This window comes from Balearica regulorum, chromosome 1, assembly GCF_011004875.1.
Source record: "Balearica regulorum gibbericeps isolate bBalReg1 chromosome 1, bBalReg1.pri, whole genome shotgun sequence".
In the NCBI taxonomy this organism is placed as follows: domain Eukaryota; kingdom Metazoa; phylum Chordata; class Aves; order Gruiformes; family Gruidae; genus Balearica; species Balearica regulorum.
The window spans coordinates 182,110,240-182,134,899 of NC_046184.1; the positions used below are offsets into that span (position 1 = coordinate 182,110,240).

The 24,660-nt window shown below is 35.5% G+C and overlaps 1 protein-coding gene across 3 annotated transcripts in view; it reads right to left on the minus strand.

Moving 5' to 3' along the window:
- PCDH17 (protocadherin 17) overlaps positions 1–24,660 on the minus strand; it is a 91,873-nt gene that overhangs the window by 3,802 nt on the left and 63,411 nt on the right. For 2 of the 3 annotated variants that reach the window (XM_075741729.1, XM_075741728.1), the window contains exon 5: positions 6,606–6,680. The exons of the other annotated variant lie outside the window; for it this stretch is intronic. In XM_075741729.1, coding sequence (XP_075597844.1) covers positions 6,606–6,680 — 75 coding nt within the window. The remainder of the gene's footprint in view (positions 1–6,605; positions 6,681–24,660) is intronic. 3 annotated transcript variants of the gene reach the window in all.

Below are 24,660 nucleotides of genomic sequence, written 5' to 3' on the forward strand. Positions count from 1 at the left end.
GAGGGACCTTGACAGGCTTCAGGAGTGAGCCCATGCAAAGCATGAAGTTCAACAAGGCTAAGTGCAAGGTCCTGTATCTGGGTCAGGGAAATCACCAGTATCAATACAGACTGGGGGATGAATGGTTTGAGAGTAGCCCTGTGGAGAAGGACTTGGGGATACTGGTGGATGAAAAATTGGACATGAGCCAGCAATGTGTGCTTGCAGCCCAGAAAGTCAATTGTATCCTGGGCTGTGTAAACTGAAAGAGAGTAGATTTAGGTTTTACATGAGGAAGAAACTCTTTAATATGAGGGTGGTGAGACACTGGAACAGGTGGATGCTCCATCATTGGAAGATTTCAAAGTCAGGTTGAACGGGGCTTTGAGCAACCTGATCTAGTGAAAGATATTCCTGCCCATGGCAAGGGGATTGCACTAGATGACCTTTCAAGGTCCCTTCCAACCCAAACTACTCTATGATTCCATGATGTCTAAGGAAAAGTAAGCTGCACACTGGTTTTAGTGTACAATAAAAATTAGAATTATCATAATGAAAAGCAAGAGTAAAAGACAACCCTAACCCTGGGACTGTAAGACAGTGACTGAACTGGGAAGACTTTAAGGCAGAGATTTAAGATTGTGATGTTTGATTTTACTTCACTTGAATGAGATGGCATTAGTATGCGTAACCATAGACACAACATATGTGGTGACAATTGCCTAATGAAAAGGCAGCCATACAAATACATTGCCATACACCTCATTCCAGCTATTAGTTCACCTCTACTAAAGTTCTCTGTATCTAGATTTCCAGGGCTTCTACAGCATCAAACAACTGCTGCTTAAAACAAAGTAGTGGTTTAACCTGGCAGGCAGCTAAAACAACCACACAGTTCACTCCCCACTACCCCAGTGGAATGGGGGAAAGACTAGAAAAGAAAAAAGATAATACTCGTGGGTTGATATAAAGACAGTTTAATATGACAGAAAAGGAAGATGAAGTTCTTATTCTTATTCTTGTTCTTATTCTTATTCTTACTCATATTCTTATTCTTGCTTACAATTTCTCACAATTGCTCACCACCTGAAGCTGATGCTCAGCTAGTTCCTGAGCCACACCACCTCCTAGCCAACCCCCAGTTATATACTGAGCATGACGTCATATGGTATGGAATCCCTTTTGTCAGTTTGGGTCAGCTGTCCTGGCTGTGTCCCTTCCCAGCTTCTTGGGCACCCCTCACCTTCTTGTTGGCAGGCCAGTAAGAGAAGCTGAGAAGTCCTTGACTGCTTGGCAACAACTAAAACATCAGTGTGTTATCAACATTATTCTCATCCTAAATCCAAAACACGGCACTATACCAGCTGCTAGGAAGAAAATTAACTCTGTCCCTGCCAAAACCAGGTCAAATAGTCAAGTGAAATTGATTCTCTCTCTCACAAAAAAAAGGAAAACATAAAACTCCACAAAACAAACAAGATCAAAATATTTTAAAAGACACATGGGACAAGAACATTGGAGGGGAAGGTTCCAAGCTTCCACAAGATGGGCAATAGTTAATAGTAGCCAGGTTTGAATACATTTTATCACAGAAATCTGACAGAAATTTAAAAAAAGTAATAATAATGCCCCAAACAAAACCTTTTCAATGTTAATTCTAGAACTTTAGATTTTGCAAATGTTTGTAATTAATTTATTTTGTTATTTTTCTTTTCCTTCTAATCCTACAGAGTAGATTTATGGCAAACTCAGCCTCTAGCTTTAAGAGTGGACCTATATAGTAAGGAGAAATAATAAGTGTTTTGTTTAGGATTTTCTCTAGCCAAATGTAAATTTATTTTTGTCTTATATGGAATTCATGACAATACTGAGTGAAAATTTTCTGGCACTTTTAAAGGTTTCCCTAAGCAATTAATCAGCTTTCCAACTAACTATTTAATTTCATAAACATGACCATCCTTTGTATGAATTTTTGTAAATCATTTTGGACCATTTTTAACAAAAGATGAAAATAAGAATGTGCAGCATGTTAGCTCCCATAAAATGCTCAGAATTTCACAATCAATGGACCAATACTTCTCCCTAGTGCTGTCTCTTTTTTCAATTATTCCATCAAAGCAACATTCCTCTTTCCTCCTTTCTTTCTCACAGAAAAAGTCATAGCGCTTCCTGTAAAACTTTCTAGTCATATTTAATGTGTCAAGAGCTCATAGTGTGATGGGAGACCATCGGTGAACACAACTGGGAAGATTTCAATACATTACAGCCTATTTCATTAAACCACAAAAAGGCCATCTCTAGAAGGGAAACTCTTTCTGCCTCTCAGGTAGTAAGTAGTTCTGTGTCATACGTCTTAAAATACTTTAAATATTTGTTCATATTTTTATATACAATGTTATGCTATCTACATTGACAACATATATATATGCACATGAAATATACAACTGGGGAATTCTATTTTGACACTGTCTCTTATTCTAAAACTTGGCTGAAATGTATTTGTTTAAAAAAAAAAAAAAAAAATATTCCCTGAACTGAGATTGCAATGAACAAAATTTAGATGAAAGGTAAAGATCAGAGAAGTTCTCAGCCACAGAAAACAAGTTAACTACACTAGGTATTCAGTACTGTGCCAAAAACAATGCTTTGAGATTTTCAAGACTGATTAGGTTAATTTTGTTAGAAGCAAGTTATGTTCTGAGATTTTAAATTCTTATCTCTTATGCATGTGCAAACACATACACTGGGTACGAGGATAACTCTTACACAGTATTTACATTATTCATTAGTGCCAATAAAAATACCATGTTTGCTGGCAATCTCTAAGAAAAAGAGGTATATATCATATAGCATATATACGTTATATATATTGCATGCCATATATCCCTTCCCCTTCTCATTTCCTGCATTTGCTAAAGCAGTTTTTATACTTGCATTCATACTCACAGTATCGACTAACTTTCCATTTCTGCTCCCTGGGCATCCTAGCAGTGACTGAATTAAATATGAAGCCAAAAAAGAAGAAGAAACAAATACTGAATGACCTTGAAGTGAAAAACACCTGCATTGCATGAGCTTTGGTTCTCTAGTCTTGAAAATCTGTGTCTTTTCACTTCACTCTTTTATGTCACATCATAGGAAACAGATTTTGAGTATTGATTATCATACATTATAAGCTGCTCGTCTCACCATTAGCCTGTAATTTTGACTGCTATGGCTAGCAGACAGTGAAGAAAATCGAACAGGCACTTTTGTACTAGCAGCAGAAACTATAAACACAAAGTGAACTATCACCACCAAGGGCCAAATTAGTACAAATGACAAAATAGAATCAATTGAAAGGTAAATATATAAATATATATATGTAAAATAGGTCATACACTGTGCTGTACAGCAAGATGTGCTGATAGTGCGATATGCACCATCGGTCTTTATCTCTATACTTGTCTCCCTCCTGTTGAAAATAAACCCTTAATGGTCCAAGTGTGTACAATAAACAGAAGCAGCCTAGAGGTTTTCCTAACTCTCTGGAGCTTTAAGGGTAAACAATCAGAAGTGCTTTATGCACTTAGGGGAGAACATACGCTAAAATAGAACTGCTAAATTATCAGACGTGGAAAGAAAAGGAAACAAGCTATCTGGAAACAACAGTCACCTAGATAGATAGGAAATGTGTACTGGATAGAAATTTAAGATGGTGTAGGATGAAAGTTATGTTGGCAGCATATAAAATACAATGCAAGGTATGTATTTTGGTGCAACATAAGACATATCTTCCATATTTTATTCAATATTACCAGAGGAACTATACTTAACATATGCCTTCTGTGGCAAGCTTAAAGCAAAAGATACTTTTTTTGTGCTATCTGTAATTTCCTATGCTTTCCTCATAAATATTGTGAACAGAATTAAATATGGGTACTGATTTCACCCTAAATATATTGCACTATAAAGTTAATTAATTAATGCTTTAGGTAGCTGGCTCCTTTCAATGGCTAAAACTGAGATATCTTAGTTTGAGTCACTAATTATATTAAATTTGCATAATGATAACAAAGAAGAAACTCAAGATATTTTTTTAAACAGTGACTCAATGTAGCCAAACTGAGTTAAAAAATAAAATATTTTTTCTAATTTAATTGCACCTTAATTATTTAAATTACACATACACACACACAAAGCAGAAAAGCAAATGAAAAGTAAACAATCCATGTACATAAACCACCAACTTTTACAAACATTTTCAAGAAATATTTCATGTACTATGTTTATAAGATGCAGAACACTATACTCTGTATCAAAGTACTCAATATAATAGTAAGTGTCCAGGCTTGTGTATAGGGGAAATCAGACTTTATATATATATATACACACACACACACACACTTAAATATATGTATATATGTATATATGTATGTAAATATATTTATATAAACATATATTTAAAATCCAATTTCCCTTATCCACAAGTCTACCTAGACCTAGACAAGACCTAGACCTAGGTAATCATATTCCTCCCCAAACCTGTAAATGATGCTACCAAATTGTATTTAAAGTTAAGCAAGGCAGACAGAGTTTTGATCATTATAATTTATAAGATTTGACCTGGTAAATGGTCATTCAAGTGCATTGTTTTCTAAGAACTTTTTACTCACAAAAAATGTAGTTTTGTTATATCATATGTTTATCAATGAAGGGTAAATAAGAATATGGCTAGGTAAGTACATGAATAACACTGAATATTTTAAAACGTCAGTAGCTTTTGTTATTCTTATTGTCCTAGGACAAATAAAAATAGACAAATAGCCTATCTGACAGATATCTTATTTAATCTTTTTTTTCTCTTTCAACAGGTGATGCCTTGGTTTTACTACCGCATAAACACCTCCTTCTAATTGATTTTTTGAAAAATTCTTTTCTATAAATATGGAAGCTAAAAAATAATCATTGATTGTCAGGGATGGCTCATTGGCTGACTCAGTTGACTGGAATGGCTATCAACTAACAGCTCCAAATGAAAAATACACTGGAGGACCCATTCGAAAATGTATATCTCCTTTTTGAAGCACGCAATTTCACACTGCTGATACGATCTACCTTCACTCTTGAAATGTTCTATTCTTCATTGCATTACAGAGTGAACAGTAACACACATGTTTTCTGACCCTTGTTTCACGTTACAAAGAAAAAGATCTGCCTTTGAATATACACATGGAGTTCACACTGACTTCCCTAGGAGATAGATTCATGTCACCCTCGATGTTGTGAATTTGTGTTCATTATTGAAAATATTTCCATTTAGAATTCACTCAATAATGAAACAAGGTGTAAAATCCTCTATATCTTATATTTCTCTGGTCTAACCACAAACACACTGTGTAAAAAGAACCCATCAGTACTTGCTTTAGACTAATAAAATATGTTTTTGTCTTGTATATTTTAATACTTTGAATAGATATGAAAGCTCTGTATTTTCTGTACATATGTGTAAACAGATGGACAATAAATGGCATCTAATGTCTAATAAAGAATATAAGTAACTTTACCTTTCAGAACTTCTGTAATTCCTGTAATATGACCAGAAAACCTCCCAGAATTGGTATGAAATTGTGTCTTACTTTTTTTATTTGAAACAGGCAATTGCCTTTACTAAAGAACTGAAAAGACTGTAAGTAGGTATTTATTACAGGAGAAGAATAATGGGCTGCTTTGACATGTCCTAAACACTGAGGCTATATGACACTTCTGATGAGAACAATCAGCTAAAGCACTACTGTGCCTGGATTCCTGTTTAATTACTATTGATTTTGACATAAATGAGCAGAGGTAAACAAATACTTCTATACACATGCTTGTTGTTATTAAACAGAACTGTCTCCAATCTGAGTATTTATATTGGCTTGTCTGTTTAAAGGCTTCTTTCAGATAGGCAAAGCAATTATGTAGCTCAGATTAGCAAAATGACTGGCGGTAAAATGAGAATGGACTGCCACTTTTTTAAACCTCTTGGATCTCGTGGTCTTTTCCTGATAAGGGGAGGTTTAGATTGGATATTAGGAAAAATTTCTTCACTGAAAGGGTTGTCAATCATTGGAACAGGCTGCCCAGGGAAGTGGTTGAGTTACCATGCCTGGAGGTATTTAAAAGATGCATAGATGTGGTGCTTAGGGACATGGTCTAGTGGTGGGCTTGGCAGTGTTAGGTTAATGGTTGGACTTGATGATCTTAAAGATCTTTTCCAACCTAAACAATTCTATGATTCTATATTATTCTGAGGTCTACAATCCTTACACAGACTTTTGCCATTGTTGGGCTTGGGGGTGGTGGTTGGGGTTTTTTTTGTTTGCTTGTTTTCTGGACACAGGACAGAGAATATAATTTTTGTACTGACGTGGGATAAAACATTTCAAAAGCAATAAAAAGCTGATGGGCCTATGGATTTAATTCTAGTTCATATTTGTCCCAAACCATAAATATTGGAGGAATATTGCAGGATTACATGGACCACTACAGAATATTTAACATTTTTCTTATGGAAGTATGCTTTAAATTCATGTTTATGATTTCATGGCAATCACATATTTTTATTTAAAGACAGCATAAGAGCAAGAAAACATTTCTGTTACCTGAAAATTTTCCATCCTCACAGCGGGCTGGTCCACAGATCCCAACAATGGGTCTTTGGCCTCTGCCTTGCTGTTCTGGAGGCAAATCAGACCTGTGAGTCACAGACAGGGATAGGCTCTGCTTCCAAAATTCACAACAATGTCAAAACTTCCACAGCAGAAAAACAATTTCCATCTGTGGCCCAGGCACAGCTCACAGCCCTTGAATTTTTTCGCTGTGCTTGTCAAAGGTACAAACACAGAAGTTTATAGTTGGCAGTGAACTGAAAGTATCTGACTAGTAAAAAAGGTGTCTCATTTCTTCCTACCAGAGGAGAAAGAGGAGAGGCTGAGAATGGATACCCAGCTTTGGTTTCCAGCGTTTGCCTGTAAGTCAGACTGGCACCTACTCTAATTTGTAGTAAAAAGACCCTATGACTGTCATGAAAAGATATTTTGGGCTCTTCCCCATCCCACCATAAAAAACTCTTCTTAGCCCAGGGCTGCAGGGAGGAAACGTACAAGGGCTAGCTATGCCAGCCCTGCCTTTAACTGAGAAGCTGCAGGGAAGCTTTAGTAATCTGACATATTCATAGTTTAAAACAGTAAATCTTTGTTGTAGAGCCCAAAAGCTGTTTCCTGGAAAAGAAGAGAAACAGATCTGCGGTAATTAACAGAAGAGAGCAGGTTTGTGGATCTGTTAGAAGGAACATTTTTAATATAACACATTTTCCTACTGTTGATCAAGGCAGTTTCACAGATTTTACAGTGGGATTGTTTCAGTACTGGCACCTAAAAATGCAATGAAACTTAAATCTGAAACCTAAATGAATTTGTGTAATCATTTGCAGAATTTGCATGATATTCACATTCTTTTTTACTAAGTTTATTGTGAGCTAGTCATAATTATAAAATCAATAATTTCCATATCTAATTTGTAATATTTAGTAAATACTAACACTATTGTACTATGTGCTAGTATTATACTATGGCAATGTTTAGGAACCCAGTCATTAACCAAACCAATTGTGTGGCATTCTATACAAATATGAATAGATTGTACAGTAAGAGACAAGAGGTAACAAGTCATTATCACTAACAAAAGCAATGAATGGGAAGGAAAGACAACATTAATGAAAATATAATCATGCTGTTGACATTTCCTGAAAATACCAATATAAAAGCTCCATAATTTAAAGAAGCTATCCCCATCTGTCACACCATCAAGCCACCAACGATTAGCTATATATTACACCACTGAGACTTCCTCACCGGTTCCCAATTATCTCAGTATACAAATCTTTAATTAGAAGGCACTAAGCTTTTTGCTTTGTAAGCTTGTTTCAAATTTAGATATGACAACTTGTTTACAGACATTGACTGATGAGGGTGCCACTGAGGAGAGAGACATGACAGGCTTCTGAGAAATCTGTTTCTATGTCCTTTTGATGTCTCTTGTTTACATCTGACTACAGGTAGACTCTCTTGAATGGAAGTCTGTCAGGTTCTATGTAGGAGCATGATTTTGTCCAAAACAGAATCAGTGCAGTAAAGCTTTTGAAATGCTCTCTGCTTTCCTTTACAAAGTCTCACAAAAAACGTCTAAAGGCTATATGGATGCTGAACCATTAAAAATCAGGCCACTTTGGTGAAAGAGAGTATCCTCCACGTTCCTGCCAGCATGTCTGGATTTACATTCAAAATCTCCTTTACCAGACATAATGAGACCATGTCTGTTTTATGCTGATAGATGGAAAAGCCCACTGGGTATCATTCTCTGCTTCAAAAGCTTGATGTCATATACGGGTTGGTGTCACTTTGGACTTCATGGGAGGCACGGTGCATCTGACAGAACAGGAGGAAAAACACTTTTCATATTGCTGCTCTCAGAAAAGCCCTTAAGTTGTCCAGGCATCTTAAGGAACTCTCACTTGGGCATACAAATAGAGAAATACCTTCTTAGGAAAAAAAGAAATGATTTAAGAGTTTCATATAGAGTGTCCCCTATGCTATGATAAGTAGCATATTCATTATTGTTTGATTAGATGATGCCCTAGACTATTGTTTAGCAGATTGCTGGTGTTGTGTTTTATTACCACGTTCAAAAGAGATTTGCAGAATGGGATTACCATTACCTTATGCCAATTTATGAAGCACCCACATTATCTTAGGAATTTGAGTTTCATAATGCTATCCTACTTAGCTCTCTGCCTGAATAGTGCTCCAATTAGATCAATCAGAAAGAATAATTAAAGATGCATTTTTGAAATCTGACTCTAAATATAACTAGTTTGGCAAAGAAGAATTGTACATGTAAACAGATTCAATACCATATTTTCAGGTTCTCCATGAAGTCTAAATGAAATTCTAAAAGACACTGAAGATGACATCTTCCTTTCTCCAGATCCTTCATCAAGAACCTTACATTCCAGATCACTTTCTTATATTTCAAGGATTGAGGAGATTATAGACATTAACAACACTAATGCAGAAAATCTCTCCTACTAGTTACTTTTATTTGCAGCACCTGAGCTGCTCAACTGAGATTCACCTTTTTATTTGTCATCTTTGCATTTGTCATAGCTTCAGCTTTTGTATTGATGTCAGAGTACTGTGATGTGACAAAATATGTCTTTAAGAAAAATTGGTAATTTGGGAACTATTTCCAAAGATGTTTTCATTATGTGTTCATTGTTTTCACTAATACCTTCACTTTTTAAGCTTGCTAACTGTTAGAAGCTATCTTTCTGGTCTCTAGCAACCCCTCATGTGAGCCAAGTTCTTATAAAAATTGTATTTTAGTCCTGCAGATAGACTTAAAGGCTGGTTACAGACATTACCACAATGTAAGATGCAGTCAGGGTAATTTCTCTTAGCTAGGCCCTCAGTTTACTTATCTGGGCACCCTACATAGGAAATCCAACAGTGAGGCATTAGATAAGTTAAACACTGTTCTGGCAAAGCAAGTAAAAGATGCAGCTGCTACCTTTAAAACTGCTGAAGGATTCAGAATATGTCAGTCAGTGTTAATCTATTGACTTCCTTTAAGAAAATCTTTACTCTGTAGAGATGAAGAAGATACCGCACCCCTGGAAATGGGGCAGACATAAAATGCAGTAAACCCTATTCTAGACATGGGTCATGATCAGCTTTCTCAGTGTATTCAAAAAGACCTTTTCTTTTACTGGAACTTATCACTATAATATTTACTTGATTCAGTTGCATGTATGCTTTCCACCATGACTTGATTTTAATGAATCCCCCTCCTCTCAGTCTTTTGGTTGGAAAGAAAAAGCATGAGACCTGTACAGTTATTATTGGCTTGAATTGTTAGCATCACAGACAATGGAAACAAAGAAAAGTGAGCCCCAATATCTATTGTTTTGTGGTTGTGGGGAGTTTTGTTTTGTTTTGTGGGTTTTTTTGGTGGGTTTTGTGGGTCATCCCCCCCCCCCCCCCCCCCCCAAAGCCTCTGGGTTTCCTAATAAAAATGTAGTTTTACTTTGTTTTTCTTTAAGAAAAAGAATTGTTTTAATTCCCAAGGAGATAGAAATTGTGTGTGAAGCACCATATCTGAAAGCAGTCTGACCTTGAACAAATTCTGTAAGGAATTAAGGTAAGAAAAAATTGCCTTATGGGAAAAAAAAAAAAAATCAGACTTCTTTTTAAGTCCACCTGTTACAGCACATGCATGGTATGTATCCCACTTCTCAGGTATCTAAGAAGCAGTTTAGCAGAGCTCTAAACTTATTTGCAAGCTCTCAAGTGACTCTTTGCAGTGCTAGCTGAAGATGGATACAAGGCAGCTAATTTGCTACCACCAAGGGAAAATGTTATAACATAAAAACATTCCCTCCCTTAGCTTCAAATCTGTCGAGTGCCTAGGGAGCCCAACTATTTGTAGAGTTGATACTATGCATATGCTTCCTCTGTAACTGTTACATGCATACATCTGGCATCTGTCTCTGTGTTAAACAGACTTAATTGTCCCTAGTATTACTATGTAAAAAACCTCTAACCTAGATGGTTAATGCAAAAGAAATAAATGAAAGGATACATGTGATTTTGTAGAATTATTTTTGTGTTACTGGCAAGATATGGAAAGAGCTCTGCACTACAGCTATCAGCAAAATATTTTAGCTCTAGCTTCTGAATAACTTTAAATAGAGATTGTGCTCTTTTCTTAGCATGACATTTGGCACTTTGTTCAGCCTCTTAATCAAATGGGGTTGTTTTAGCTGGAATTCCTTTTTCAATTTATTGTCTTTTTTTTTTTTTTTTCCTTTTCTTTCTTGATTTTTGATCCTCCTTCTTTTATCCGCAGAGCATTTAATCATTTAATAGACCTAGCTGGACCAATTCTGAAGATATGTCTTTTTTTTTTTTTTAGGTGATGTTAGGGAGACTCTACATGTTAGTACATTATTCAGCTCACTGTTGCCAGCAAAGTCAAAACTCAGGCAAAGCACTTGATTTCAGATTTCAATATATTTTGAAAAGATCAAAGAGCATGGCAAATCCTGTTCTTTGGTTAGGCAGACCACGCAGAACAGTAATACTCTAAAAGATGGAGGTAGCTGCGTAGAACTAATACTAAATTGAAGGCCTTTTGAAGTTATTTTAACCTTCATGTCAATGTTCATCTCAACACAGCACCAACCCCACTCGCCCCCAGCAAAGTAAAAAAATTATTCTAATTGGGAAAACATACAGAAACAAGTTCTTCCTGTGAAGTAAGATAAAAAAATGCTGGTGATTTGACACCTGGCTTCATTCATGATAGCAAACATAAAATATGTTCTAGGTGCTTCTTCTACTGAGATTTATTTCTTTGAGCATGGGCTTTTCCTAGGGCAACTGTAAGTCTATTTAGGATTCAGGGAAAAGGCATTCCTACAGTTGAGGTCTTCCAAAGAGCCTGATTTCCTCCTACCATGTACACTAAATCCTAGCGAGCAGGAGGACAGGCCGTAGCTTTTTCAACCCTCCTGTTTTACCTTTACTATCCTGCAAAAGGGAGGCAAACCAGCAAGAGCTTCCGTCTAATCTGCTATTTAAGGGAGAGTTCTTGTTAGTCAAGGGACTGAAAAAAACCTCACAGGAAGTAGACTCAGACACTGAATATTAGTTTCATCAGACGCCTAACAGCAGCTATAAGAGAGAGAATAATCTCATTCAAGAAACAGATAGCCACATAATCTAATTTCTGGCAATTAAAATTAGGCTAGAATTCTTATGCTGTCTCTAGAGGCAATGGAGAAGTATGGCTTCAAAGAGCCATTCAGTATGTCAGTGATAGGCTCCAGCTCTACAATACTTCCCAGATAAACCTACCTATCTTAGAATCACAGAATTATAGAATATTTCAAGTTGGAAGGGACCCGCCCGTAAGAATCATCAAGTCCAATTCCTTGCTTCTCACAGGACTACCTAAAACTAAACCGTCTTCACTGAATGTGCCTGGAGTTGGCGTCCTGAAGTTATCTATCTCTGTGTTAGAGATATATACCCGTCAGTCTGGCTTTTCTTATTAGCTGTCTTAAGTTTTTCAGCACTCAGCAAACTGTCCGTTTTGAGTCTAAGGGCCCGATATTCCCTAATTTAATGTAGATGGGGTTTAGGTGTGCATCATGAGTCCCCTTTTCCAAAACATGTTCCTAATGCACATTGTCCTATTGGTAGGAAAATAGTTTCCTTGCAAATTAATAACTTATTGCTTACATACACATATAACTTCTGGGATTTCCACAGAATATTCATTCATTATCTAGTCAGATCAAGATTCCTGGTATTTTTCCATTGAGTTGTTTTCTTGCAAAAGTAAAGAAACTTTCCTTCTCCTCTAATACTGTGCTACCATGTTTATACCAAGCTGTTACTTTTTTTTTTTTTTTTTTTTTACATAATTAAAATTTGTGTCAAAAAAGTAGTGCATTTTGAATGCCTGAAGGAGCATATTGGGATCTGTTGCTCTTCATTGAGGCAAACTATAGCTGACCCACTCCCTTCTTGCAGCTGTAGCTCTGGCTCCAACTAAGTTCTTGACAGAAGCGTAGCAGGGAGTGGCTTTGCTGAAGTATAGGTGCTGCCACCTTTACATAAGCAAGATGTCTGACAGAGTGTGAAGTGGCCTATTTTATTTTATTTCCAGAAATTGCAAGAGAAATCCAGATCAGTTGATCAACTATATTTTGTCTACAGAGCAAGTTGGCACATTAGGTATGACCAGAACATCATCCTAGCTCCTGCTGGAATTTAGAGTCAGAGGTGGATGAGAGCCAATGTTCTTCTCGCCAACTCTCCTGCCCAGCCGTACCTTGCTTTTGCAGCCCAGGCTCCGTTGGCTTACAGATCTAGCTGAATCCTAAACACAGCAGAATACGATACCTTGCAAAGATGCTGAATTCCAATTTCCCCTTTCATCTACAGTTCAAACCTACAGATCTTCTGCAAATATTACAAAAGCATACGTTTAGCTTTTGCTTAACTAGGAAAATAAAAAGAAGGGAACTTCACAAATCATAACCCATATGTATGTACCAGATTTTTCATGCCTACCTGCCTGTCCTGAGAGTACAGAATTACTAGGCATGGATTTTGGAGTTGGACTTTAAGTTATTTGAGATGCCCAAAAGTAAATCATAGTATGTCACTTCTCTCCTTTCTAAGGACAAAATACAATTTATTTATATAGAGCAGCATACATGGAATTCTCACCAGTCACTGATTCCATTCTCAGAAACAATTCTGATCTCAAAATTCTTATTTTAAAGGTTGAGTAGGACTGAGCTCTTCCATTCATTAAGTCTGTGGCTTTCAACATGAACCCAAATACTCCTTTAAATAAATTCTCAGTTTAAATTTGGCATGTGCTTTTTGACTCAACAATGTTGAACTGGTATTTCTCAGAGAGTCACACTGGGATGATAAACAAGAATTCCCAAACTATCAATAACTTTATTCATAAAACATCAGTCACAGTCCTCTGTAAAACTGACACATTTAGCAGTTAATTTTTCTTTAAACATAATCAAGTGAAAAACCAATGATGGTAATCCTGTAGAGTGCATCTGCAATATCAAATGTTCCCATGATATATTACCACAGCTGCATTTAGCCACTACAGCCTACTCATCTATATGATATACAAATAAATTTAATTTCAGCTTGATGTTATAAAGTACGCTCAACATTTTCATCCACAGTTCATTGCAACTGTATAACTTCAAAAAGTATTTCAGAGCCATACCGGACAGAGTAGTAAGGCTAATATTCACAACACATATTGGGATATAACATATATTGGGGTAGATATTTTCAGGTTTAGAGCGTACTTTTTTCCAGTATAAAAGAGATAAGGGCTATTAAACAGAAAATAATCATAATAAAAAAGATATGAAAAAATATAAAACTAGCACAGGAAAAGAAAGGTCAATTCTTTAATAGGTTAACCACTCTGAATAAAAAGAAATTACTATGTAAGTTTGATTTTTAAGTAAAAAAAAAAAAAAAACCCAAAACAAACAAAAAACCCACAAAAAAACCACAAACACCACTCAAAAAAAAAGAAATCATATATTAAATCCATATGTTTATGTAAAAGATCTTCCCTAAGGTTTCCTAGGCTTAATTCATTAGAAGTTAAACTGAAAGAAGATACATTTAGATGAGATATGAGGAAAAAAATTCTTTACTGTGAGGGTGGTGAGGCACTGGAACAGGTTGACCAGAGAGGTTGTGGGTAACCCCTCCCTGGAAATGTTCAAGGCCAAGTTGGATGGGGCTTTGGGCAACCTGGTCTAGTGGAGGGTGTCCCTGCCCATGGCAGGGGGGGTTGGAACTAGATAATCTTTGAGGTCCCTTCCAACCCAAACCATTCTATGATTCTATGGTTATTTTGCAATCTGTCTTTGAAAAAAATCATATCTAAAGTAATATATTTATTTTGCTTACTGTGAGACTCTGTTTTATAAAACAATCATCAAATGTTATCCTTGAATATAATTGCCTGTTTAATTTCAAACAGGAAATCAAAGTGGAGTAAAAATACAGAATAAAGCATTTCACACAGAGAGGGATATGTATATTTCTGTCACTTTTCATTTTCTACCTTTGGAGAGGAAAATACAACATTTTCTATAAGCTTTCAGTGTCACAGATAGCCTGCTCTAACTATGATGACAACATGCATCTTTGATGACATGGATGAATATATCTAAAATTGAAGTCTTCCTTCTAGCAAAACTGTAATCCTGTACAGAAGGTCAATAACAATCTGCCTATCAAGGCCAACTGTTTGTAAGTAGTAAGCAGCATTTTCTTGTTAGAATATTTTCTCTCTCTGCTTTGCTATCTGATTTCTGCAGGGACATGCATCTATTTACCACACTAAATCCTGTTGTTCATCTTTTCCGTCTAACATGTTCTTTGTTCATTTCCTAGAGGTAGACAAACAGAACTGGCGTTATTCTTAGCATTCTCCAAAGACATAGTGAATGCAGATCTAGCTAATCCCCTCCTACTTATTATTCAGCAATCTGTGTCTGCCAATAGGATTTGGAAATCCCAAAAGATGATGTTTAAAGGGAAGGGTTAAATTCAGCTTGTTTAATGATGTTCTCTGTTCCTGGGATCATTCATCATATTCATGGAATCTGTTCCATGGAGGGACCTAAGGCTGCCAGTTAAATTAAATTAAACTAGATGGACAGCTATCCGAGTGAATGAGATCACTGTCATGATCTGAAGTAACTTTATTAATGGTGAGAAGCTAAGTTGGTACAGACAGTTCTTTTAATCTGCTCTAAAGGCCCACATATTCCTTACAGAAAGTTGCATTTGGGAGGTATCACCTCTAGAGCTAAGCTCCCTGAGAAGCGATCATTTTAAGAGAAATCTGCTAGGGTACTTGATTTAACATTAAAGTGAATTTATCAGCTACTCCCAACTTTTTGAGAGACTAATTGAATTATCAAAGGCTGCAATGGGGAATGTAAAGCCTTCTGAGAACAGATCTGTAATATAGATAAAATCCTTAACTCATGCCATGTGATTATCTTAAAATGTAGTAATAGCCTGGGTGCTAAAACACACCTGAATTTAAGATTCTTTTTTTGCCTGTCTAAAGCCTGTCTCTACCTACGAAAATTATGGGAAATGTCAAGTGTTTGGGGCAGGAAAAATACAAAATTATTTTAAATCATCTTATTTATTCTGTGTCCCCTTTCAAAGTCTTCAGGTGTGCTGGGTGCTCACTAGGGTGAGTTGTACGAAATTTGTTGTTCAACTGTTTACAGTATATATTTTAATCTTTCACTTTTTATAGGTTTTCAGAAAGAATATACAATTTCCCTCATTTTCAATGGGATCACACATGGTTAAAATCAAACATGAATGCATCATCTTCCTGAACTAGGGCATATAATAGTGACACTTGCTTACACAGAAAAGCTGCTATTAGTGCAGACACTAATTTAATCTGTGAAAATTCATCCTTGCCCAAAATTTTGCAAGATAATTATCTGGCAATTTATTTTCATTTTTTAATTGTGTCTTTTCGATGTACATATAGGTTTGGAATTGTAGAACAGATCCTGGCAAAAGAGACTAGTGGTTTGGAGGTGGGTGATTCTGGCAAAGTTACAGCACAAAGGCAATTTACTGTTTCCCACTGACACTTTGTCAGAGATCACCTTCATATACGTACATAAACATAAATGTTCGCAAGGTTATTGTTGAATATATACTATAGAGACAAAGCTGTGACTACAGTATATACATTTTCATACATTTGTTGCACCAATGTATGAAAAATACTTAATTACGCTATTAATAATTATACAGGTAATTATAAAAGTACAAAAAGCCATGTTAAAATTGAAAGTACGAAAGTAAAGCTTGCAAGACTTGCATGACAGAACAAAAGATACAAGACTAGCTTTGACCCTGTAAACCTCCTATGCTGCAATCAAGTGCAGTGACAACAAGCTGGAGGTGTTCACTGCACGAAGAGGCGAAAAGAGGTGATTGTAAGAAGTGTGAAGACAGTTCTACATCCATAATGCATTCATCCCAGAGCACAAGGACATCTGTTAAAATGCTTTCTCTCAACAAGCAGCTTTAGAGATACTTGAGTAGAAGCAGGTAAAGAATCACAAATAGAAGATAATTTAACAAAATGGTAAAAGGCATTAGAAAGGACATATATTGTATTCTATCACAGAAGTGTATCCTGTCCCATGAATACAACTGGTGATAACTGTGAGTAATTAATAATTATATCAAGAACCACCTGTTATCTCACATGCACAGCAAAATCTGTAGCATTCTCAAAACATTTTTCCTTCTCTCATATGGAGACCTCCCAGGGGCATGCGAAATCCATTGCTCAGTAAAGGGAACCTGGGAGCAGATCAGGAGAAGCTGAGGAGCTCTCAGGTGTCTCTAATTTATTTTGCTTGAAGAATATGAGAAGGGAAAGAAAAAGACAGCTCCCCCCTGCATTAAGTGTATTTGCAAATGAAACCTCTTCCCAGCCTCTCAAGAGCCTCAGAAGTCAGATTGCTTGTCCCTGATTTTTGGAGTGTCATTTCACTGACAATTCCACCTTCTGACTTTCCATCTACCACCAAAGGAAATTTAAACTTTTTCAAAACTCTGAATAGTTTTGGACACTCACTGGCCTTCCATCATCTTTGTTCCACTAATATTCCTGGTCATGATAGCTTTGTCCTCCTTGAGCTTCTCCTCAGGGCCGTTAGTCTCCCTGTGCTTAATTCTGTTCACTAGACCTGTTTCTGCTGCACTGTCTACAAAGATAACATGCTAACAATAATATATAGTTCCACGACCAATGGAACTAATTAAAGCTTATTTTCTGCAAATTTTTGCATTATTATTGACTAACATGTCTTGGAAGGCACAGTCTGCTTGAAACTTTCTCGGTAACTGAGGCATTATTAATGACTTTCTTTAATCAAGAGTCTTCAGTGTCTAATAATCTGTGACATCAGTTTTTCACTTATATTGGGCACTTAGATAGTCTATTACAGCTGTCTATATCCACAAAATTTGTGGAAACTTATTTTTGAGGCCTGTGTCCTTGGATAGATACCAGTTCAGAAGTTACAAGTAATCAGGTAAACAGGCAGACACAGATTGCAATTTCATGGAGTTATTTCTAAAAAAACTTGAAAATGTATCTAAAAAATACAATTCTTTTTTCCATAACTGTTGTTGAAAGACTGATTTCCCTATGCAGGATTTCTTTTTTTTTTTTTTTTTTTTTTTTTTTTTTTTTTCTTGAATATTTGGAAGGCACCTAGGAGATCATGAATGCTTCCATAAACTACTTATTGGCTAGGTTTTTCAAATATCACTTTCTGGCCAAATCAATGTAAAATATATTTAAATCACTTCTCATAGAGAGGCAGATTAGCCTGGTTAAAAAGATTCACTAATGTGTCCAGATTGATTCTGACACTGAACTAACTCAGACAATTCCACTCAGCGTGCAGTACTACTTTGTGCTGTTCACACAGACAGGTACATACATTTACACCTAACTAAGGAATGTATATGGGACATAGCCCCAGGTTCTGACACTTGTGTGCCTCCAAGAAAGGACTGCATATGCCAGATAGGTGTCTAACTTCCCATTGCAGTACATGGAGACCTACTTAAGAGAGTCAACACAATGTGCACACTAAAGTAGATATTTACAGTTGATCTGAATCCCATTGTTAATTAACTGTATTAGTGTGGATGAAAATTGCCCTCCAAGTATCTAAATATAGATGTAGGTTACCATCTTTAGGCAGAAATATTTGAAAATACTTGGTTCCCTACCCTAAATACAGTATTATTAGTCTTCTATAACGAGACACTTTGCACAGAATCTTGGCAGTGATTATGAGCAGAGCTGCAGAACTGACATCTAATTGGATTCTTTTTGTTTCTGTGTTAGGAAAGGCCTATTCTGATTAATCAGCCTTGCTACAAAAATATGCTATTTTTTTCACAGCAGTTTTCAAGAAAGCTGTTCTGAAATTTCTTGGAAGACACGTTCCAGCTTGTTGTGCCCAGCTGTGTTACATCACACAACAACGCACTCACAAATGATTAATGAAAACCGTATCATCCTACACCAGTCAAGAAAGAACTAATTTAAGTTAACTTGCTTCCCCTTCCATAAGGATAAAGATCTTCTAGTGCTACTTTAAAATATCAAGCAGATTAGCTTCTTACACTTTGAGAAAAGGACAACAAAGGAGAAGTTTCAAGAGATTACAGGACAAAATTAACCGTAGGAGGCCAACATATTCCTATCAGATCAAAAAATAAAGATTAGGGGGAAAAAAGCAAAAAGCTGAGGCAATATGTCTGCTGAGAACTGTTACTCTAAATCAGAATTGCAAGTTTAGACTTACCATTCTCCAGCATGCACTATATTATAAACCTTCAGCACACTATAAATATCACTTATTTGGATACAGTTCTAAGTAGCATCCAAGATCAGTTCACACAAAGAAGGGAAATTTATGACTATAAGCTTTAAATCTAGCAAGCTTAAGCACGCAATTTTCTACACAAGTAGAAAAAACATCTTTTAAAATGGAACATTTATCAATAGGTCATTCTGAAGAATTTAAAGCACAAACAAAAATGTACAGGTATGCACCTAATACATGTTGGCGAACATGCAGGGAATGTCTGGTATATACTTGCATTGCTCAGAGGCAAAATCCTATTAAAAACAAAATAAAATCACAATAAAATCAGTGATGATAAAAACCTCCCAGTCTACCTTTTAAAACAGTTTGGTTTTGTCACTTAGTCACCAATCTCTTAAAGTCTAACTTATAGCTTATTTCAATGGTTGTGGTTAAGCTCAGCTGTATTAGGTGTGGCTTCATTTATTTATTCCCCCCCCCCCCCCTTTTAACTCATATTAAGCAAAACTGGAAAAAAAAAGTTATGTAACACAAAATAAATTTTGTCTCCAGTAAGATCTAAACCAGAATGCATTTTAGCACAACATTTTTACTTGAAAACTGTTTTACCAGTATTGGTTCTGTTATAAATAAATAGAAAATATATGTAACTGTAACCAATTCCATAATCTAAAATTAAGAATTTTTGCTTTGTGGGAAAATGAAAAGTGATGATTAATTTTAAAAGACATCTAAACCTGGACTCTAGCTAAGCCCTAACTCAAGTTCTTCCACACCTCCAGAGTTTTACGGAAAAGGAGGTTAATTGAAATGAAGACAGCAGGACTTTTTAACCAATGTACATCTAGAGGATCTCCTTTTAGAAATAGATATGTATATTTGTAGTGATGAGCAGGAGAAATACCTTCTGAGAGATGTTTACTTTCATGAAATATAAACTATTGCCATGTGAATATATGAAAAGCAATATATTATTCAATGATTCTTTTTCTTTTTTTTTTATTTTTCAGTCTTTTGTTTCTCATCTTGTTTTTCTGTTTGTCTGTTCATGTTTCTCTTCCTCCGTTCCTCCTTCAAACCATGTAATGCAATGCTCTTTTGATGCTGACATAGGGTTTTCTGAAGTGTCCACAATTTTACTTTTTCATTGAATAAAAATATCCAGAACTAAAAATAAGCCACAGAATTCTTCTCCAAAGTTGAACAAAACCTGAATGGTTATCACCTTTTGTTATTTTACTTTACATATTATGATTAGTTCTGTTTTTTTCCTCATGAAGTACAGATTTAATAAACTCCTAATTGTATACTGACTGCAGTTACATGACACCAAGTGAGACATGGAGTCAGTCACATGCACTCACACCATCAAAAAGCAAAAATAGTATTTTCAAGGTACAGAAATTCTCACAATATGGACAGGCAGATTGTAAATGAAAAACTTTTTCATTCTCAGCTGAAATATGTGTCTTGCAGTAAAGCAGGTAATAATAAGATAAAGTATTTCATGCTTTAGCAAAAACTTCAATAAATTTATACTAGGCAGTAATGAGCTATATTGTATGGTGTTTAATCTGCTCTGAAAAAAGTGGGAAGAAATTCTTCTGCCCAGCTCTCAGGTATTAAGTCCGTACATCTTTTATGTTGACAGTTCAGCTTCAGGCTATAAAACGGAAGAACCTGTTCTACATCTACTGTTTAAAACAAGAGCAAAAAACCTAAACCTCCATCAATCCTCTGTCTTTGTTTTATGGCTTATCTGTGGCAAAAATGAATCATAAGAAAGATTTGTTTTGATTCCACAGACAGATCCATCAACCTGCTGGTACCCGTGAACTATGCTTTCCTATAGAGATTGGTGGTAATGGTGCAGTTGCGGTATTAAATATACTGTAACATTGAGCTACGGCTAGTCACTTGCAATTACAGTAAGAATCGGTAATAAGAATGTATCTAGAAAACGTGCGTGCACACTCCACACACCCAAAGGAATACAAGTTCACGTGGTCATTTTTATTCACATCTATACTCCTTCCAAATGGCATACTTTCTTTTAGAAGCTCTATTAGAACAAGAGCAAATAGAAAAGACAGTGACATAATTTTGAGTATTTTTTTTTTAGAGGAAATTTCAGTCCAAATCCTTTGAATACAAAATGCATACAAATATGTGGTTTCTTCATCAAAGTACTTGTAAGCTCTTCAAGAAATAACAAAGTCTATTGAGTTCTCAGCTGTGACTTTTCAAGCTGCAACTTTTCAAAAAACAAACCTTACACAAACCCTACAGAGCTTTATAATCTCACATGTAAATTTTGGGTCACAAGAGAAGACAGCTAGCAGATGAAGTATTTGCTCACCTGAAAGAAGCAGTTCAACAGACTGAAGTCTACTTGAGATGGTATGTAGGGTGAGGATAGCAAAGGAAAGCAAAGTCGGGAATGCTTGAAAAATAAAATATTTTTAGTTAACAAGAAGAAAATTAAAACTATGGGGAAAGGATTCATTTCACATCTGAATCCCTGTCACAAAATGGTGTCTGATTTTATCTTAACCTTATATTAACCAGCTGCAGTAGCAGTTGCATTAAAGCACACAATTCTTTCAGTTAAGGGCCACTGCAGAGCATATTCAGGAATAACTGCCATTGAGATAAATATTCTACTCATGGTAAAAGGGAATGTACAGTGGATTGGTGATGCACATGGTTTAGTGTAGTAACTGCATTTAGTTTCAGTCTCCTTTTTTAGATAGCTCTATCCTGAAAATAATTTCACAACATTTTTAAACCCAGTGCCAGAAAGTATCAACTAAATGGAGAAAAAAAAAAAAAAAATTGAGACATTCTTAAAAAATGATAGTTCAGTTTTCTCTAAAGCATGATGCAAGTGTAAGAAAAGGGGACAGAAAAACACACAAGTATAGTTTAATGGCATTTATTCCATAAAGATTATGAAAAGTGTGTTTTCTATGGATTATTTGGGCATTTGCAAAGCACGAAAAAAAACCCCAGCTAATTACATGAGCTATCAACAGCTTCCCATGGAAAGAGCTTATAGGGTTTCTGACCTGATATCATATTCATTTAATCTAATTTATGAAACTGCTTGAGGAAACATTCAGCTGCTTTCTGAAAGACTGACTTGGGGATTATTGGAGCTGTATAATTGTTCAACTGATCAGACTTAAAAAGAAACATTTTGTTTTACATTAATCTTGCAGAAATGGGCAATGAATTTGAGAAATAGATTGCTGTCTAAAAGTCTTGCCAAAAAATTTCTAGCTGAGAGCAACCACAACTACTTTTTTTTTTTTTAACAGTCTCATTTTCTTATTTTCAATCTTTATTCAACATCTGTTCTTTCCCCCCTCCTCTGTAACATAATTATGCAGAAATCCAGCATAAAACAGGTTGAGCAGTTAATAACAGGCAGCTTAAACATTTTTTCACACTGATGCCCTGCAGATGTTTCTTTCTTTTTCTCTTTTCCCTTTGGCTTCTCATTTAATTTGTATACGTTACTTTCCTAGTCTTGAAGTATGCTCTCACAACATATGGAATCACCTGCAAATAAGTCTGGGAAATGCTCTTATTGTTATAGGTAGCACATTTAAAGGGAGAGAGAGAAATTCAGTTTGTCCAGCTAAAGCAGAAGGAATTTGATTAGAGAGAGATGGTCTCTCACCACATCCATTCCAGAAAGACTTCCAGATCTTTTAAAGACATTCTGTATAAAGGTTGAGAGTCTTTCAATATATGTCTATGCATATGTTTTCTTTTCTCGAAAATAAGTTCACTTTCCTTTTCTATATTCAATATAAACTCACTATGCATCTCAAAAGTAATCATGGCTCCATGATAAATACTCTTCATTTTGCAATACTTAATTTCAGTAATTAACACTTGACATTTAGCCTAAAAGAGATGGAAAAATGTTATATTGACAGATGTTCAAAAGGTCCACTAAAATATAAGAGTTCCTCCATGCAGAAACAGGTACAAGATGCTATTTTCCTCTGAATTCCCAAAGAGTTCACTGGTTAAGATAAATAAAGGATCTTAATTCATCTGGAAAAATGTTTAAAGCGGTCAGGGTTAACTGGAAAAAAATAAAAGTACTAAAAGTCTAGTAAATCTTCACTTTAGTTCACACCAGAAAAAAAGAAAGATAAAAACTACAAAAGACAATACTATGCAGAAGTAGAATGGATTTTATTTTATGTGACACATGTGAACAAACAAAGAACAATAAGTGCAATTGAATGTACAACCTATTGTAATTAGAGGATTCTATCTTCAGGTTTGCATAAATACCTTAACTAGAATTATTCCATGAATGTTGAATTGGTTTATAAAAGATGAATCCAAATAAGCCTGATAAAGGTGAACTTTTTCCCCATGGGTTTAGTAGTGTATAACTCCTCACGTTTGCATTCTGAGGACTGAATAAACTGAGGTTTTTTCATATTGTCACTGGTTTATTTTTATATTCTTGGTATACGAGGCAACTATTGTATATTTTCCATCTTTTCTGGCAGATTTGTGCAAAAAATATGCATTTTAATATTTTTCCAGCCTGCCTGCTGCATGAAATTTTTACATTTATGTGGAGTTTCACTCACATATTTTTTATATTATAGTTGGATGAGATACTAGCCTTTATTAATGAGATACCATGTCATCTGATGGTTCCTGCTGGAGGAAAAACATTAACTGCTTTCATTTGTCTCACAAGAGGTGATGAATAGTTAAAAATTAGCACAGAAGACACATGTAAATTCCTAGTTTATCTATGAAACATTTGTTCTTTAAGAGGGTTGCAAAACTGCAGCTTGTAACCTGCAGGGTTTAAAGTAAAAGAGAAATTATGCCATTGTAGTAGTAAGGTAGGTTTGACACAGATTAATAAAAGAGTGTTTCTTAACTAAATATGAATTTAAAAAAAAATCTGTAAGATTAATATTTTTTCTTTGGGCAAAATTACATGTAGCATAGTTTCAGATTATGAGATTTTTTCATTTTCCTTTGCTTTTCTGAAAGATGTCTGGTTTTTCTCCCAGGCAGAAGGTTAAAAATCATTTTCAAATTAAAAAAAAAAAAAACCAACAAAAACGCTCCACCAGAAAACAAACAAAACCAAACTCCAATTTCAAATCTCCCTTAGTAATAAGGTAAGAAAAAGCATTTGATTTTTTTATTTTTAGCTAGAAGCTGCTTTAATAACGAAAGATTCCATGGATAGCTTTTGTAATGTGCCCAGTCAAGTTAGCCATAAATATGTGCATATGTAATAGAAAAATTCTTTTGTAATGCAAAATTTTACTTTGCAAAAAAATAATATTTCCATGAAGTTCTTCAGCATATGCTTGAAAGGACTATCTTTATAGTTTCACTTCTAAATTATCGAAGTTGCAGAAAATTCTTTTTGTTCCGCGCTGTCCTCACCTGCTCCCAGCAAAGAAATCAAAGCAGAAGAGGCAGTCTGGAAGCAGGCAGGAAACGCTAAAGAATGTGAGAAGAAACTGAAAGACACCCTGCATCTGGTATATCCTGAAATTACCTTGGAAGTCTGTTTAGAACTACCTGACATGTAGTGTGTTGCTACTTATGGTGCATTCATGTGT